The sequence below is a fragment of the Primulina huaijiensis genome, chromosome 15 (genome assembly GCF_012295235.1).
Source record: "Primulina huaijiensis isolate GDHJ02 chromosome 15, ASM1229523v2, whole genome shotgun sequence".
In the NCBI taxonomy this organism is placed as follows: Eukaryota; Viridiplantae; Streptophyta; class Magnoliopsida; order Lamiales; family Gesneriaceae; genus Primulina; species Primulina huaijiensis.
In genome coordinates this window covers 24,286,704-24,304,602 of record NC_133320.1, presented here as the reverse complement: position 1 = coordinate 24,304,602, position 17,899 = coordinate 24,286,704, and the positions used below count along the sequence as shown (strand labels likewise).

At 34.0% G+C, this 17,899-nt stretch overlaps 3 protein-coding genes across 3 annotated transcripts; all 3 read right to left on the bottom strand.

Moving 5' to 3' along the window:
* Nucleotides 1-5,387: 5,387 nt before the first annotated feature.
* Nucleotides 5,388-6,444, bottom strand: LOC140958199 (uncharacterized). Its single transcript, XM_073415567.1, has 2 exons — nucleotides 5,825-6,444; nucleotides 5,388-5,628 (listed from the first exon to the last, which is right to left on the bottom strand). Exons 1-2 carry the CDS (start codon nucleotides 6,437-6,439, stop codon nucleotides 5,623-5,625), a joined length of 621 nt encoding a protein of 206 aa, XP_073271668.1. The 5' UTR covers nucleotides 6,440-6,444; the 3' UTR covers nucleotides 5,388-5,622.
* A 795-nt stretch (nucleotides 6,445-7,239) lies between these two features.
* LOC140960014 (exocyst complex component EXO70A1-like) lies at nucleotides 7,240-13,955 on the bottom strand. The gene is made up of 11 exons (XM_073418114.1): nucleotides 13,666-13,955; nucleotides 13,412-13,507; nucleotides 12,258-12,463; nucleotides 10,985-11,230; nucleotides 10,104-10,242; nucleotides 9,806-10,018; nucleotides 8,669-8,874; nucleotides 8,289-8,486; nucleotides 8,110-8,209; nucleotides 7,610-7,860; nucleotides 7,240-7,479 (listed from the first exon to the last, which is right to left on the bottom strand). Exons 1-11 carry the CDS (start codon nucleotides 13,858-13,860, stop codon nucleotides 7,362-7,364), a joined length of 1,968 nt encoding a protein of 655 aa, XP_073274215.1. The 5' UTR covers nucleotides 13,861-13,955; the 3' UTR covers nucleotides 7,240-7,361.
* A 1,188-nt stretch (nucleotides 13,956-15,143) lies between these two features.
* LOC140960147 (protein CHROMOSOME TRANSMISSION FIDELITY 7-like) lies at nucleotides 15,144-17,523 on the bottom strand. The gene is made up of 5 exons (XM_073418296.1): nucleotides 17,160-17,523; nucleotides 16,971-17,060; nucleotides 16,812-16,880; nucleotides 16,153-16,490; nucleotides 15,144-15,651 (listed from the first exon to the last, which is right to left on the bottom strand). The coding sequence occupies exons 1-5, from the start codon at nucleotides 17,361-17,363 to the stop codon at nucleotides 15,513-15,515; spliced, it is 840 nt and encodes a 279-aa protein (XP_073274397.1). The 5' UTR covers nucleotides 17,364-17,523; the 3' UTR covers nucleotides 15,144-15,512.
* Nucleotides 17,524-17,899: the final 376 nt, after the last annotated feature.

Below are 17,899 nucleotides of genomic sequence, written 5' to 3'. Positions count from 1 at the left end.
GATCAGTAGGGTAAGCGGCCAATTTTTTTTACTATTTTCTTTTATTTGTATTTTTTTTATTTGAATTTCTGTGAATATTTTATTAGTCAAATGGTTTTATGGAATTCGATATTTCCATGAAAGATTAATATAATTTTGGACTACTAAGTAACAGCTCATCCCCGTTTTAATTACAATAAGATACTAATCATCGTCATTTTTAATGCGTGACATAATATCTTATAATTTAGATTATTAAATCATCTATTATCCATAGGTTTATATATAGTTTAGTTGATAGTAATGCATTTATCTTAAATATTAAAATATATTAGCTTGTGTTTGTTTAATCCATTTTTTTAAAAAAAAAGTTATTGTTAAAAAATTGAAATTTAAAATCTCTGGTTTTAACATGTTTTTTAGATTTGTTTAATATTATTCGTGAAACAAAAATAGAAAGACTCCAAAAATAGGTATTTTGGATTTTCTAACGAGTAACATCATGTCATGACACGATTTTGTCTTTATCATAATTCAAATATCACATATATATGTATATATTTAGNTATTATTACATATATATTTTAAACAAAAAATTATAAATAAAATAAGTTATAATACTATTAAAATAATATTTTTAACAAAAAGTTCAAAATCCAAATAATGATTTTAAATATAAAAACATAAAATTATCAAAAAAAAAATCTTAAAAAAATATAAGTGAAACGGTTCGACTAATGTGACCGTTAAAACGATTTTTTAAACATGAACCAGATTGGTCCAGTGATCGATTTCCGATCAAATTGATTGAACCGACCAATCCAGTTTTGGAAGCATGGAAGTGTACAAATTATATGTGATGTTTTAGGATAAGGTTGTATATATATATATATATGTTCATGTATTTTTATAAGAAAAAAAATTTCAATAGTTACATAAGAACATATGTTTCTCATTAATTGTGCAGAAGATTAAGCATAGGCAAACTTAAGGGTGTCCAGAAACGAACCAAACCGTATGGTTTGAGTTTTGATCAATCACGGGTTGAATCGGTTTTAAAATCAATTATACTGAAAAATTAGTTTGATTCAAGTTTTCGATAAAAATAAACCATACCAAACAATTACATTAATAAAAAAAAAGGTAATAATTTTTAAATTTTAGTGTGATTTTTCTTAGATATAGAAATGCTTTATTAGAGTTTAGTTTTTATTATATTATTATCAAGCTTTGTAACATTACAACTATATTGATATTTTATTTATCGTTGATTTTAGCTCAAATAATTATTATATCCCTAAAAGTTTGGATATTTCTATAAATTACAAATTCTGTAATTTGCAAAAGTATTTTACTTATAATCATTGTATTTCATGATTAAATAAAATGTTAACTTAACTTCTATCAAATGTCAATAGTTACAGATTGTTAAACTCAAGCCAAATACGAGATGATTCAAAGATGTCTACACCAAACCGCAAACATATGCGACAGACTTGTCCGACAAAATGTTGATAAGAAGAATCGACTCGGCCAACCCAGTCAACTCCGATATAGCACAAGCCAAACAATATCTTAACATACAAGAATATAAATATAGAATCATAGCTATGAGGTATACTTTCAGATAAAAACGACAAAAGCAATTAATAATACTAGGGGTGTAACGAATCGAATATGACAAAAATTTGAAGGCTTGAATTAGTTTTATGTGAATTCGATCTCAATTCAAAGTTCGTAAATTTTAAAACTTTTAGCTCGAATTCGATTCAATTTAAAGCTCGATTTCAAATTCGATTCGACTTAAATTTTCTGACAAACTAAATAATAAACTTGAATTATTAAAAATGACTTCAACAATGTGTATGTTTCTGCGTGTGGGCTTGGGCTAACGGAGAATTGGTAAATCGCTTAGGAAACTTATAAAAAAATATGCATGAATTAATTAATCTAAGAAATTATTATTACAATTTAAAATTCTTAATATATATTGGTGTTTGATTTGATTTATGACGCGGTTGTTACATCATAATTGAGCACGACATCATAATAGAATATTACAAAAATAATATTTGTGTGTCCTTTTATGTCTAAGTTGGTGGAATGTTGTGAGTGTTTTAACAATGATTAATAGTTCGACTATCGCCTACTAACACTTTTTTAGATGAGCTTGTCATATATGACACGTCCAATGTGTTTACCAGGTTAGCATGATTTACATGTTATTGTGTTAACCGAATATTTATTCTACTGCAAATCGAAGGATAACGACTACGAGCTATGTAAAACCCAAGATTTTGTGATCGTGATAATATTTTTTGTAATTTAAGTGTGCTAGGATTATTCAAGATTTGGGTATCTATCTCATTATTTTATTTGAGATGTAAGATTTGCAGTTTATCTAAAGTTGAGTGGATAATTATATCGTGTACAATATTTTTGGAGCTCAAGATTTAAGATAATATTGTGCATATATTTTGAACTTGGGATAAATAAATAGACCATGATCTAAGAAATTAAATAAGAAATTTTTGGATATAAGTAGGTAAATTTTTTAGATATAAATTCAAAGTTGGAGAGGTTATACCAGATAGAGATATAAGATTTGAGATTATATAGATTTTTACCAGATAAAGATCTAAGATTTGATATACCTGGATAAATATTGTAACAGATAGAGTTATAAGATTTAAGAGATATAGATATTTGAATAATGATAATGAGATAGATAAGAGATAATAATATATCTCATATTCAAGATTTAATTCAGAGTTTAAACGAGGAGATAATATGCGATCTCGATAGCAGTCACCTCCTATAAATAGGAGAAGCTTTCATTCAGAATTTACACCACAAATTTTCGAGTTTTGCTCTCTAATTTTCGAAATTTCCTCTCCGAAAATTCTGCACGAGTCAACAAAATTATGTTCAAGTTCAGAAATTCGTTTCTCTCTCTCGGATACACGGAATCCGATCTCCACCGTTCAGAACGTGCTTCCATATGTTTCGAACAACATATCCAAATTTCGGCCAAATCCAACGGTTAGTTTTTCGTTTGTAGCCTTTGCAAGAAAACTGCTCAAATTCTACGCGGAAAACAGCAGACCTACGGTTTTTCATCCAAAAACAGATTAAAACGACTTCCAAACCCGATCTCCACCGTTCATAATTTATTTGATATAAATTTGGACGTACTGTAAAAGTTTGAGCCCGATCCAACGGTTCAATAAGGCGCAAAGAATTTTTCAAGACGGCTGATTTTTTCCAGGCGATGTGCTGCTGCGTTCTCGAAGTGTCAGTTGCATGATTCTTCTATGATTTTGCGAATTTTTCACGTTTTCTCTAGAATCTAAGGTAAGTGGGCTTGTTTTAAATCCATAATTTCGGTTATGTGTTTTCTTGTTTTCGAAAATTTCGGTCGAGCACCGTCATTCTGTTTCTACGTTTTTTTTTTGTGCGATTTTGGTACGTTTACGTGTTGGCACTGTGAGGATTCACTGAAAATGGGTGGGAATCCCAACATATGGCCCTTCACGGTGGGATAGAACCGTATTATGGCCTCGCCCCCTTAGAGGATTAAAACTTAGGGACTGATATCAGTAAACCATAGAAGGTGGAAAAATCGCAGTGCTGTTATGATATGAATATGATGATATGTTATGAAAAGCATGATATGCTTATGTGTTGTTTTCTAAAATTGTGTAAATATTTTTATGTTGTGCTCGAACGGCCCCCGCTTACTGAGTGACGACCATATCATTCACCCCTTACTCTACCCTCCCCAGATAAATCAAAAGGAGAAAAAGAGAAAGAAGAATCGGACACCAGTTTTTGGACTGATAGTGGACGCATGAAGAATTTTAATTAAGAATATNTATAATACAATTTTGATATATGAATTAAAAAATAAATAGAAACAAAAAAGAAATAAAAAAAACCCAAATAGAAATTGAACATACAACTTAATGCATAAAAAACAAAGACTTTATCTGCTGAACTACATATGACTTGCATTAAAATCTTAATACTTTGTTAATATATATAATTATTAAAACAGACCATGATACTAAAAGTTAGTTACTCTAAGTGTCTCAAACTTAATAATATAGTATAGAAATATATATATATGTATGTATGTATATATATCGGTAATTTGATCAAAATAAACGAAAATTAACAGTTGTCAAAATCAAAATTTGAAAATATTGTGAAGTTTAATGAACAAGTTATTGTACCAAATAAACTATTTTCCCTAGTTTTTATCAAGCAAATTATAAATAGCTAATTTTATTTTTGTGTCGTATACTCATTACGTTTAATTATTTGCAATATATATGTTTCTTTACAAATATGTATATCGAATGTTTTTAGATGTAGAGAATATCCAATTTTAAATGATTATTTGAATAACTTCTCGTGTAATAAGTAGAAAGTTAGCAGCAACAAATTAATATTGCTAACAAAATAATCTTTATAATCACTTTGATTTAAAAACAATTAATGTGTCGAATGCAATCGACATTATGTTTTCCTTATAATAATTATTTAATAAAGGATCCATTTTGCAAGATACAATAATTATGCTATAATTGGAAATAATTAATGTCTTATTTCTAACTACTTTTTATTGAATTATTGTTATAATTGCTCACATTTTACTTGGCCATGTTCTTATCTTTTTCCCTACCAATTTTTTTAAGAAGATATATAATATTTTAATCATACTATATANGTGTACCTGCGGCAAACATTGCTGCAAAATCATCCTTAGGTTTTTTATAAACTATGAATTTCAAATATGAGGGAAAAATGATATGAAATTGACACAAAACCAGGGAAAATAGTTTATTTGAGTTGCGAAAGTATTGACTTATAATGTAAAAATTCGGTTAACCGAAGAAACCAAATGTTTATAAAAAATTAATATCATTGTATTTTCTAATAAAGTTTATAGGATAAAATAATTCAAATTTCTAATAAAATTTTATTGGATAATTAAAATAGACTTAAAAATATATCTTTTAATAAAAAATTTAAATTTATTTAATCAACTAAAATATTAAAACTTGATTTTTAAACAATTCTAAAAGTTCGGCTAATTCGGTTACCGATTGTTTTTCGGTTTGATTTTTTCTGCTTTCGTAAGTTTGGTTAAAAAGTTCAGTTTAGTTTTAACAAAATGCTCATCCCTGTTACTGTCTAACATGGGACGGAACCAGTTCCGTGTACTTTTGAATCCTAATTTCATTCCTGTGTAAAACCAAGTGTGGGACTAGGATAGTTGCTCAGGCATCGGAAAAAATGGATGCACTTTTATATAAGTTCAATATAAAATGCGGATCATGAATTGAAAGCAATTTCAAATTTGCGAAAGAGTAAATAACACAATTATTTCTTGATGTCTACACAAATTGAATATTGGCTTACGACTTAAAGGCATGTTTTGCAATTAGTAGCACGCAAGTTACAAGAGTACTAGAAGAAACAAATCCTTGGCTTCAGTACTGCTCTAATTATTCTAAGACAAATCCCATGAGAAAAACTCAGAATATGTTTCATCAGCATCAACAGCAAAATCAAATTGCTTTTAACAAATCCACTGCTTCAGGGAGGTCCGAGCAAGATACGTGTCCGAAACCATGACTAATACTGCATAATAGAAACAAACATCAATTAGAAGCAGGCTACAAGCCTGTTTCCGAAAAACATACCAAAATATCAAAGAAACAAACACGTCAACTATTTTATTTTTGGTTTGCCCGAAAAAGAAGTAACATGTACAAATCATGCATGGAAGACAAAATCAGATAAAAAATTTTTACGTCATAGGAGTTCATGTGCTTACTCCGTCGTTACGTATACGCATCAAACACTCACTCCCTGATCCCGGATTCAATGCCCCTTCACCGGACGACGAAAAGTTAACTTGCAAATTATCACAGTATACCCTCAGAGCCTCCTTTCTGTATACTATATCAGAAGATGTAAAATCTGCATTAAAAGCCATCCTCAAGCTAAAAACTACCAACCCTTTTTTCTGATCCTGAGCAAGACTTGGCAGCATTAGTCTTTGAAAGTCGTCTTCGCTCACAACCGGTTCTGCAGGTACACTCACGTTAAGTCCCATATTTTGCTTATTCTGCACCAGAAAAGGCTGCAATATAGAAATCCCCACCATAGCCTGCCTATAGAAAATCGATGATCTGATGTGATCGAAATGGATTTCAAGTTTTTCGTTAGCATTAGAAACCACGACACTGGCATCCCATTTCCCTGTTAAGGCAGTATTTGTGGCACTGAAGTTTGAAACATTGAGAGACGAGACCTCGAACTGGGGAATGTAGGTACCGAAAAGGTACCACATGACTAGGCTCATCATGCACATTCCAGCAACGAGTACAAACATCAAGATTAGCATAACACGGCTAAATGAAACACTTTTATTGTCCTCAGGCATCATAGGCAACTTTGTGCTGCGTAATTGGGACATCTCCCTTGATTGTGAAAAGATGATGATGAAGGGGAGGTCTGAGGCTGGAATGGAACGGGATGCAATTGTGGGTAAGGTGAATGTGAGAGATGGTGTCTGTTCATGGAAGGGTATCCAAGTGCCTTTTTCTGTTTCGGGTCTAACGATGTTGAAGTTGTTGAGGTAGCCATTTTTGAGATTCTTCTCCCTGTAATTTTCCGACCGAAGTAGGGACGGAAAGGGGACAGGCAGAAGAAGCTTGGTGTGAGATGGGATCAAAAGGATTAATGGATTTCAAGATTTGGAATGATATAATATATCTGGTGATGGTATAAAATATGTTGTTTGATCAAGTGTTTGTGCTGGGAAGATAAAAGGTGGTAATGAAACGATATGGTCAACGGAATAATTGGTGTGGGAGGATTGAGAGTCAGCTGTTTATAAATGGCTTGGACTGGTTTTTAGGGTGAGTCAAACTTGAGATGGAACCATTAATTTGAACCACCCTTGCAGATATATTCATACGACCATTGAAGAAAACAAAGTTATCCAATAGCTTATAAGTAACACGTGTGTTAAATAATTTGGATTTTATCGTAAAAATATCTTTCATTCTTTGACGTGAAATAAGATATGAAAACTTCAAAGAGGAAGATTTAGACTACAGATTTTAATCTGTTGTCCTAAAATTATAAAGGAGGATAGGAAGATTATTGGGTTGAATATTGAAATACAATTAACATTTAAAGGTCTATTTAAGAAAACAAAAGAGATTATACGTATGATATTTTATTTATATGAGAGAAATTGGAGCAGTAAGTGTTACAAGATTGAACTAGCTAGGTACTTATTATCTATATGATCCATCAGTTTGACACTGAATAACATCTAAAGCTAGGAGGATGAGTAGTATCTATCGCCTCGGTTCGTTCCAGGTCTTCCCTTCAAAAAACTCAGCCAGCATTCTTTCGAGATCTTCTGGACTGTATCTGATGTACTTCTGTGGATTCTTTCCACCCTCGATTAAAGGTCTGAGAAAAGAAAATTTCCAAAAGATTGTTATTCTATACGCATAATTAAAAAGACAATTCCAAATCCTTTTTTCTAAATAAGTTGCAAAAATAAGATTTGTGGTGGATGATGATGATGAAAATATCGTACCCAAAACGTTTAATGAAGGATCTATATGCAGGAAGTAGGACCTCAGCAACTGCGAGCCGCAAAGACTCACGTAATTCACTGTCTGGTACTGTCCATTGAGACTGTCTTTGATGAAGCTCCTCAAAGAGCATGTTGAAGTTTTTGAATCTGTCTTTCACCATTGCACGGGAAACACCGCTCGTGCTACCACCTTCTCCAAAGGAACCACTCCCACCAGTCTGCATTCCCTGAATGGAGAGGCACTGTAGAATCTGCAGGTATCGATTTCTATGTATTAGAAAATGCTACAAGTCAAATATAAGTGATTTTACAGAATATATTGCCTAGCTAGTCAAAATAATCAAGATGGTGCTGAGAGTATTCAAAGAAATTCATGAATTAAACAAGGGCAGAGTTACACTCATGGACAACTAGCATTTGAGTGCATCAACATTATTGTATTGGAGTCTGTAAGTATGTACTAACAGCTTCCGTAAAAACTTTCGCAAGGAATACAAAACCTTAGACCAAGAGATCCTCTTGTACTGATTTGCATGCTGCTGGACAATTCTTCTATTTATTTGCACCCAGTCATCACCTAACAGATCTTTCGCTTCTGACCTGAGACAAAGTTTCATGAAGGATGGATAATTTTCTATGAAAGTCTGAATATTTGGATCTTGTGGGAGCTAACCCATACCTGCGAACAGATCTTACAATATAGTGAATATTGTTCATCAGAAATAACTGAGTTAGAGATGAATCTTTATAAAGTTTGGATTTGCCATCGAGGTTACTTTGAAGAGCTTGCATTATACGTGTTGTTATAGAAGCCAATTGCTCTTCCACATCACCATCACCAAACTCTCCGAAGAGTTGCTTTAGAGTTGATTGATAGCTGAGAACAAGAAATACAAAGTGATGGAGCGGTTTGGGCTTTTAAGACTTGGGTACTGGATTTGAGCTATGTGCAAGTGTGTGAATTTTTAATAATAGTCCGTTGAATGCACGTTGTTGGCTAAAGTAAAGACATCATATTGTGTACTGACATAAAAAAAAAAATCGTCTATAAAAACTTACTCAAACAGAAACTTCACATAGTTAATTACATAGCTGGTCAGAGGATGGACTGTTCCATCTAGAACAGCAGTTTTTGTGGCATCTTTTTCAACTGCTTCCTCAAAATCGCTGAAGGTTTCCCGTGCCGTCTGAGCCAGACGTTTTGTCAATACTGCAGCAGCTTCTCGCATTTCACCACAATATTTACTCTTGAATATGGTATCCATCTGTCAACAACAAAAACCCCAATCCACGTCACAATAGAAAACAAAGAATATATATAGATCTAATCTCCTTCCATATTGTGAAAATAAATATTGAAATTTCTGGCAGAGCCTGCTTTTAGCAGACAGCATTGTCCTGACAGACGAGACAAAAGACAAAACATCAGTGCTCAACAATAGTTTTGAATAGAAAATCACCAAGTAAGACATGATAAAAAAAATCCCCAAAGCAAGAGTGTTCAGAATCAATTAGAGTAAGATTGAGAAAATGCAATTGAACTCGGGTCAGAAGGATCAGTTGCAAAGAAGTTGAAAAGAATTCAACTTAATGTGATTCACATGTAACGTGAAAGAGGTGCTCCAAATACATAGCAAACGGGGAACTGTAAGATAAATAAATAAAGAAACGTGATGGCTTAATCTAATCCATTACCCCATCATTCGTAGTCTCAAAGATCATTTCAGTTCAAAGTTTTACATGCTAGCAGATTAGAGCAGTAATATAGAAAAGAGAGTACTGAACCTGCAAGCAGTGAATTCCACAATTTACACGGGGCAAAACTTTATAATGATTTTTAGGAAAATAACATATAAAATTTGAAATATTTATTCCTTGAAGTAAACCCTCCCCCATCGTCATATGCTGAGTCAGGGAGTTGATTCATAGATTTATGCGGACAAAACTTGCATATGTTTAGGAAAATAACATGTAAAAAATTGATTTTTTTTCCTAGGGGTAAACCCTCTCCCATCACCACATGCTGAGTGTCCTCACATGCAGTAAGGCCGCTTTCCAAAGGGAAATAAATAAATAATGGAAATAAAATTCATCAGAATAACAAGAAGTAGTTCAACACATAATTGAGATTCTTTTTAATTAAGAAAAGCAAGACAGCATCAAGCCAAAAACAGCTGACACCCTCCTAAGTCATACCTCTGACTGAAGTTCTCGCATTATCTCATACATGTCTAGGAGGACAAACAATTTTTCAGGCGATCGTTTGCTCTTCGCTATAGCTTCTCCAAAACTAAGGAGCACTGTTACACTGTTAGCTGTAACTTCCGAAAAGCACTGATCTCTAAGAGTAGCGTGACCCTCAAATATCTCATCACATATTTTCTTTTCACCAGCAAACAAAACTTTGACCTGTTTTACCAAAAGAAACAACTCGTTTGTGAATTAATGTGAAATTAGCATATAAAAGGCAAAACGTTTGTGTATAAATTCTTACAACAACTCGCATAAAAGTAATCCAGCTTCCAATCTTTGCCTCCAGAACTTCCCACTGCATCTTCTGTACATCCTCTTTACTCAATCTTTCCACGCCCAGTTTTCTGAGGGTCAGTTCTATAGCTGAAGCTCGAGCTTCCCTAAACAGAATGATCATGACAACAATTAGATCAAGGTACAGCTGAGCTTGCGCGCGCACACAGAGGGATTGGGAAAGAGATATATCAAATATACGCATACTACATCAAAGACATATTGCTCATAAACACAACATTTACACTAGCATACACATTCACTTCACTGGATGATTCAATGAGAGTTATTTTTAAATGAGATGGAAAAGGTTACTTCACAATACCTCTTCTTGTTCGATTCTGACACTCACATTAATTACATTTCAAGATTCCGAAGGTTCTATAAGAAGCAAGTAGAAACTCAAGCCTAATTATTTTGAATTAATTCGACTTTTCCCACAGGAATGATATGTTTTTCAAATACATAAATCTTACATGTCTTTGTTGGGTCCAGGTGGAGGTGGATGTTAAGTGAGGCAGTCTATATTTAATTATTTTTACAGGATTATTAGTAGTCCACGAAGAATGTTTGTTATCATAGCTATATTCGGTAATTATGCATAAATGAAATAAAGTTAATAAATTATTTTCTGATATCTGAAGACATATACTTTCTTCCCAGTGATAATTTTGGAAAACAACAGAGTGTGATTGTTAATGAGTCCATGTCATAGGCTTTTGGGATTTCACAAAGTTTCTGTACTTTCCTCATCATTTTGGGAAGAAACACTGTGTGTTTTCCAACCAGAGATGGCCTTATAAAGTTCTTAGAAACAAATCAAATCAGATGAAAAATCTAGAATATTACCTGTATATATTGAGTAGTTGCTGTTGATGGCCGGCTTGAATCATTTGCTGGGCAATATCATGTAGCAAGGGAATAATTCTGGGCGGAATTAGAGCTGGAGGGGGACGAACAACAGTTTCCAAACTTTTAATTTGATGCTCTGGAGATGATTTCGGTCCAGCGGAATCATCATGCCCATGTGCTGCTGAAGATGGCTTTGTGGAGTTGGGCAGGCAATCTGTAAGGCGGTCAGATTCAACAGGTTTGCTGAAAGTGCATAAGACCATATATCACCAAAAAAATCACTAATAGTTTTAGTTCATACTGAGGCGTGAAGTTAATAACCATGTTAATAACAGCCATAAAAATATAAAGTTGAATCACGGAGGGGCTTTGAAAACAAGAGACTTGAATCAGAATAATTTCATATCCCATGAGATGCAAAATATCCATGGTTTAAGGTTTTTCATGGAGGACATACAATGCTTTTCCATAGTTGGCATTGTATGCAGATTTTTCTTTGATTCTACAGCTACAAGCAACAGTTTCAAACAGTTAATTGGCATTGCACGCTTAACTTGGTTCATAAGGCAATGCAAATGACACATGCATCTCACTTACCTCTTTTACACATTGCATCCCACAATTTACATAAATTAGCGTATAAAAAGAATCCATAATATGTGCAAGCTCGCGATTGATAAGTGAAGTTTCCTTTTGAGTGGAGAAAATCACATAACATGCTTATCTTGTTTCCAGAAAAGATCTATTCGAGACTAGAAGGAAATTTTGTTTCCAGGAAATAGTCCTGATCAGAAATTATTACATCAACGATCCTTTCAGAACTGTTTTTGCACTCATATTAAGTTTTATGATACAGTCTTTCGCTAATGGCACTAAACTGAATATACAAATAACAGGACTTGATTTCCGTGGGAAATGTTTATGAGAGGCCCTAAAATAATCACTGCATGAACTGAATCACTGACCAAAATAAGTCTGTTCGTATGAGTACTCTCAAACAAAGTCAACAACTGTTTCATGCATGATCAATTAGCACTACCGTTTGGATATATGAGGAAGTCATATATATTGATACTAAATAGAGCTCAACGAGAATTTGGACATTACGTAGTAACGGAGCATGTGCGGCAAATGGCTCTTTTTTTTTTTTTGTACAAGGGAAATAAAAGTTAGATTTATAACTAGGAGACATCTACTGGCCAATAAAAATGGTTCGTAAAATTTTTAAAAAATGGAAAGATATTAGATAATTGCTCAAGGGTTTGAGAACCTGTATGATGTGAGAAGCTGTCGAAACTCTTCTTCCAGTTTGAAGATTGCCTTTCCAAGTAAGGTGTTGGCTTGGTTGATCACCCCAATGCTACTTTTAAGGTTTTTGTTGCTACTGAAGAAACGGGTAATACTCCTCAGTTGATCAACTGCTTCTAGGTAACTTTCTAAATCCTCATGTGGACCCCTTAATATTTTAGCCTCGGCCTGAAAGTCAATACTCGTGGAGATAAGGACGTGGAAAGCCACAACACATATTTAGGGCTATTATGTATGCGCAGCACCTAAAAAGTAAGAACTTTGGTTCTCAAAGTCCATAAAAACTTGAAACACAAAGTGTATATCATATATAGCAGCTTATATCCTATATACTAATTTAATGTAAAAAGAACCTATAATGTATGCATACTGCTCTAACATTTGTATGAGGCCAATGTTAGCACTAAACAATGTTGTTCGAGGGCATGCTTCTGTAGAAAGTCACAAGATACAGTTGGGCCAGAAGAACCGTGCTCAAATTTTGATTTCTTCTGTGCAACCATGATCATACTTTACCCTATCAACCCTGCTAATTCCAATTAATATGACTATAGAAATTTCCATTTATATGATTAATGCTTTTCAACATTTTTTTATTGGCAGTGTCTCTTCTTTTAGGACAATGAGGATCTAGGTTTCAATTCAGAATTTCTGCGTAATAAGTTGATGATTTCTTCTGTAATATATGTTCGCTCCAGCTGGCAGCTAACACTGAATTCAAAAACCTATGCCATTACTTCGAGACTTGGATACTTCCCATATTTTCCAAGATATTTAAACGGCCATTGCCTATCAAAATACATCGTAAAATTTTTTATAATTACTCGCCACCTAAGCAATAAAATCACTATCATTTAGAAAAAAGCAAAGAAATTTGATCTGAACATGAAATTTATAACTGCAATTCAATACTCCTTGATACGATTTGAATAATAACAACAATGACAATTCATTGCATCCCTTAAAAAATCAAACTGAAATAGTATAAGAAAGAAATTACCAACAGATTAAGCAGTGAAGTGAACCAAAGGCAAAAATCAAAATGAAATTATGAAAAAGGATGGAGCAAAAAGATTAAAAAATAAAAAATAAAAAAGAAAGAGAGAGAAAAAGGACCTTGCGTGAGAGATCAAACTGACTAAGAATAATCTCAGCGGCCTTGAGCGTTTTGTCGATGTTCTCGTGCGCCCTCCTTATTGAATGCGTTCTCAGCTAAACGAGAAGCAAACAACATGAATTATATCACACATATCCACCGGCAAATGTTCATGCATTCATGTGCAAAAAAAAACCAATTATTGCGATTATTATCTCAGTGCCATCGTCCATCAACTTAAAAAATTGGGAAAAGAGAAAATCAGTAAAAGTGCCTGAGTGGGGCGCATGGCGGTCTCTAGGGCAGAGAGGCGGTGGTCGAAGGAGCCGAGAATGGTCACCATGTTATCGGTGATAGCCTGCGTTTTCTCCATGGATTCTCTCATCTGAGCCGCTCGTTCGCTTAGGGTTTCAATTTCTGCGTCGTGTGTCGCCATTTTTTCAGGTTTCCGAACAGATTTATGGATCATTCTGCGAAACGAAAAGGAAAACGTCTGGGGGGGAGTGGGATCGAGAGGCTGGGCTTTATATAGTTTTCTGCTGTTGATCTAACTGCTTGCTACTCATTTCTAATATCCAACGTATTGGAATTTTATATTTTATTAATTCAATGTTCATATAAATTTTGGTATATTATTATAGAATAAAAACAATATGATAATTTTAAATTTGCCAGAATTTTCAGAGTTAAACTTGCACTATCAAAATGAATAGGAGTAATATTTAATAATGATAACAACTGAAAAATTATTATTCAGATCTAGTAGTTTAATGTGAAAATTTTAATTAAATTCCCCAGCTTTTATTTATGAGTAGGTCTCTTGTGAGACGATCTCACGAATCTTTATCTGTGAGACAGATCAATCCTAACGATATTCACAATAAAAAATAATACTCTTAACAATAAATCCCAAAAGTTCTTGTAACATAATGTGGAAGTGGAACTACAAAAATATTTCGTGTGACTTTTGCTTTTTTTATTAACTATTTTTATTTAGCATCATTCCTAAAGAAGCGTAAATCGAAAGCACTGCCAATCCGAAAGCTGCCGCCTGCCAACTCGCCCATTGACTGCGGGAGATTACTTGGTTTTCAAGCAACAACTCCGCCACAACGCGTGAGGAGATTACTTGGTTTTCAAGCAACAACTCCGCCACAACGCGTGACTATTGGGCTATTATCTTCTCGAATGTTTTTTTTAATACAATGGGAATTAGATTTTCGTGTAATAGGAGATTTCCAATTTCAGACTATTCTGACAATCGTTTTTTTTATTAGTGTAGTAAAATTTTCCTCTTTGGGGAAAAAAACAAACAAAGCTTCACTCTCTAAAATTACTATGTAAACAAAAATTGCGGTCACCTTTTTTACGAATGATTAATAAGTACCTTCTAATATTTTTGCGTAAACCATGTCTTTTTTAGTTGGAAAAAATATTGTTAGTATTGAATTGAAACCTCACTCCAAATTTGAAATCTTTATGTCAGATTGACTACAAATCATCGACATCAAAACCATATTCGGGGGAAAAAAAAAAAGCAATGACAATAGATAATAGTGAGTCAGTGACAAGAGTTGGAGTTTGAAGCAGTTTTAATTTGAGAAATAATACAGAAATAAAATACATTAAATAGGACGAGATGGTTCATCTTTTTACATAGAGGAGTCATATTCATTTAAAAAAAAATTCAAATCGAACACGAAAGGTTTACTAAAATTAGCTTCATGGTTGAGTTAAAATTATAGTTAGCCTCACTCTTATTAGTACTTCGGATAAAAATCATCATCATCACTCAGCATATGATATTAGAACCATTTCAAACACCCCGTATATTCTCTTCAAGGACTAGGAACTAGCAGTAGCAAGAAAGCAGTTGAACAAGAAGAGGTATACCGTATAATCTTCTCAAACTACCACAAAACAAACAGATCGTGTTCATAATATTGCTGTGAGATAAATGCTGTCAGTAGGATGCTTCTAAGTTCTAACCTCTTTAGAGATCGAAATTATTTAAAGTAATAAGAATCCTTAAACCATGCAACATTCTGAAAGCATAAGTTCAAACAAAAGTGTTGGCAGATCCTACCGTATGTGGTACTTGTACACTTGTTTAATCGTCTCTTACTCGTCGTTACTTGTTTTATACACCAAGAAAGAAGTGGTTCTAGTATAACTATATATGAAAGCTTTCCCAAGTGAGGTGGGTTGAGAAAATGCCAATTGCATTTGCTCCAGATATACGTCTGTGCAGAAACTTTTCCTGAAGGCAGGATATACAGATGGGAGAGGCATTGTTAGAAATATTCGAGAAATAAAATAAACAACATTTTCACTTATAAAATGTCTATAGATTCATTTAGAAAAGAATTTTAGCGTCATTGCCACATTTCTCATGGTATGCATATCAATGGAGCAAACCTACTCTGCTTTAACAGTTGGAGTCGTTTTGCTAGCATGAATCAAATTGATTATCACTTGAATTTTTGTATTTTGCTTAAGCTAAAATTTCATCTAATTCGTTTGAGCTCAGTTTGAGAAAAGAACTATTTTGAAGTGGAATTTCACTCCTAGTAACATTATAGATTGGGTTTGGGATGGAACTTTTGTTTCCAAGCTCTATTTTGACTCAATTTGATTCTAAGTACAAACCAGCTCCAAAACCTCAAAAACCCAGATTGTATCATTTGCCTCCACCGCTGATAAAATTTTATGGGAAGTATTAAAAGCCAGCATTTTGTAAAATATACCAGTCCTGACATACCTTGCAGCATCAAGCAGATAAGAGGCTATGTGCTTTCTTCTGTTACATGGAGCAACCCAAATGGCTCTAATCCCACAAGCAGCAGGCACAGAATCCTTCTCGCATAAAATCACTCCATCAGGGCTCCCTTCTTCGTAAGGTTTAGCAGAAGATTTTTTCATAATTTCTCTCTGAAGATTAACACCGCCAAATACAAGTGCAACTGCACTTCTTGCTTCTTTTGCAGGCACGTTGTTGTATTTTTCATCTACTGTGCATGGGATAATCTTGTGAGCTTTCTTTATTGGTTCAGCTACCAGACATCCTGATATCCGTTGGGATGAAACAAACATGTATACCTGCTATAAAAAACAATGCATAAAGCATCTCCCCAGTTGCAACTTTTAGCAAACGAGTGAATTCCACAAATTTTGCCAGTTCAATCAACAGGAAAAAATTATACTCTCTACCAATCGTGTAGAGAAACTAACAGCAGGTTTGGGTTATATGATGACAAAGGACCAGATATACAAAACAATCAAACGGCCAATCCCTGATAAGGAGCGTAAGTCAGGAAATTTGACACTTGATGCTAATAACACGGTAAGATACAAGAATGATAAAGAATCTAAACAAAAAATGAGGAGAAATTTATCGAGAGTATGATATCAGCTTGCAACCTTACACTGCTTATGAAGTATCCACCCCTCTCCAAGCTCCATCTCCATCATGTGCACAACATCCTGAACCTGAAAAGTGGAATATTGGCTATACATCACAGAAAAAAACTGCACCAAATTCAAGTCATGCAAACAGCGAAAAGTATAGCCTTCGGCAACCTTCTTTTGTTGTGTGACAGGATCACACTCTTGCACCAAAATTACACGTCCTTTTTCAAGTGAATCAATAATCCTTTCGCTACGCCAACCCTTGAAATGATAAAAAAAAATCGCATCATTTAAATCGAGTGATAAAAACATTAATGTAAATTGTAGGTACACAATTTCGTGCAGCCGGTTTCTTGAAACCTTGAAAGGGATCCCATGAGTGTAATTCTTGTGAAATGTCTTGTGAACCTTCTCGTCACCTTCGTCCCCAGTAGAATACATGAACCCGCATGTTTTACATGTATGTAGAAGAAAATCAGACTGCCCGACCTCCAAGTATAGCTGGGCATAATTTCTCTTCTTGTTTAAAATATTTTTACACTTAACCAGCCCAAATTTGTCCATTTTCCCTTCGGAATCCTGTTTCTTCGATGCCTTCTGATTTGATGCATGATTGTTCGCACTACCAATCCAAGAAAGTATTATCGAGCTTGGTAAACTTGTTAATTTAGTGTACACATGTATTTACCATAAGATCGCACATGCTTTAATATATAGTCATGCCTTATTACATATACTAAGTACAGGCTACATAGCGATTTGTTTGAAACAGCTCACTCGTATCCAAAACAGGGTATAACTGATGCATAATAAAACGNTGTGACGTGTGAGAAGGTAGGTATTTTGGCATTTAGAACCGTCGCAAATGAGCGACGATCTAAAAACCGTCGCTGATTCCAATAAAGCGACGGTTAAAAAACCGTCGCTAAAATTAGCGACGGTGTATAAACCGTCGCTAATTAGCGACGGTTTTTATATATATTCCGTCGCTACAATATTCCGTCGCTTTCGTGGACCAGCGTCCGTGCTTACAAAACGCCGACGCTACTCTACGTGAGCAGCGTCCGCGTTCCGTAAGCGCGGATTGCAGTAGTTTTGGA

What these genes read in the sequence shown, in the direction of transcription:
- LOC140958199 (XM_073415567.1), bottom strand. Translation starts at nt 6,439, where the DNA reads ATGATGCCTGAGGACAATAAAAGTGTTTCATTTAGCCGTGTTATGCTA.
- LOC140960014 (XM_073418114.1), bottom strand. Translation starts at nt 13,860, where the DNA reads ATGATCCATAAATCTGTTCGGAAACCTGAAAAAATGGCGACACACGAC. An exon ending in AGTTTGATCTCTCACGCAAG is followed by an intron (nt 12,464 to 13,411) that starts GTCCTTTTTCTC and finishes ATTGACTTTCAG; the next exon opens with GCCGAGGCTAAAATATTAAG. An exon ending in TATGTGAAGTTTCTGTTTGA is followed by an intron (nt 8,487 to 8,668) that starts GTAAGTTTTTAT and finishes TCTTGTTCTCAG; the next exon opens with CTATCAATCAACTCTAAAGC.
- LOC140960147 (XM_073418296.1), bottom strand. Translation starts at nt 17,363, where the DNA reads ATGGACAAATTTGGGCTGGTTAAGTGTAAAAATATTTTAAACAAGAAG. An exon ending in CTGTCACACAACAAAAGAAG is followed by an intron (nt 16,881 to 16,970) that starts GTTGCCGAAGGC and finishes TCCACTTTTCAG; the next exon opens with GTTCAGGATGTTGTGCACAT. An exon ending in TATCTGCTTGATGCTGCAAG is followed by an intron (nt 15,652 to 16,152) that starts GTATGTCAGGAC and finishes TCCTGCCTTCAG; the next exon opens with GAAAAGTTTCTGCACAGACG.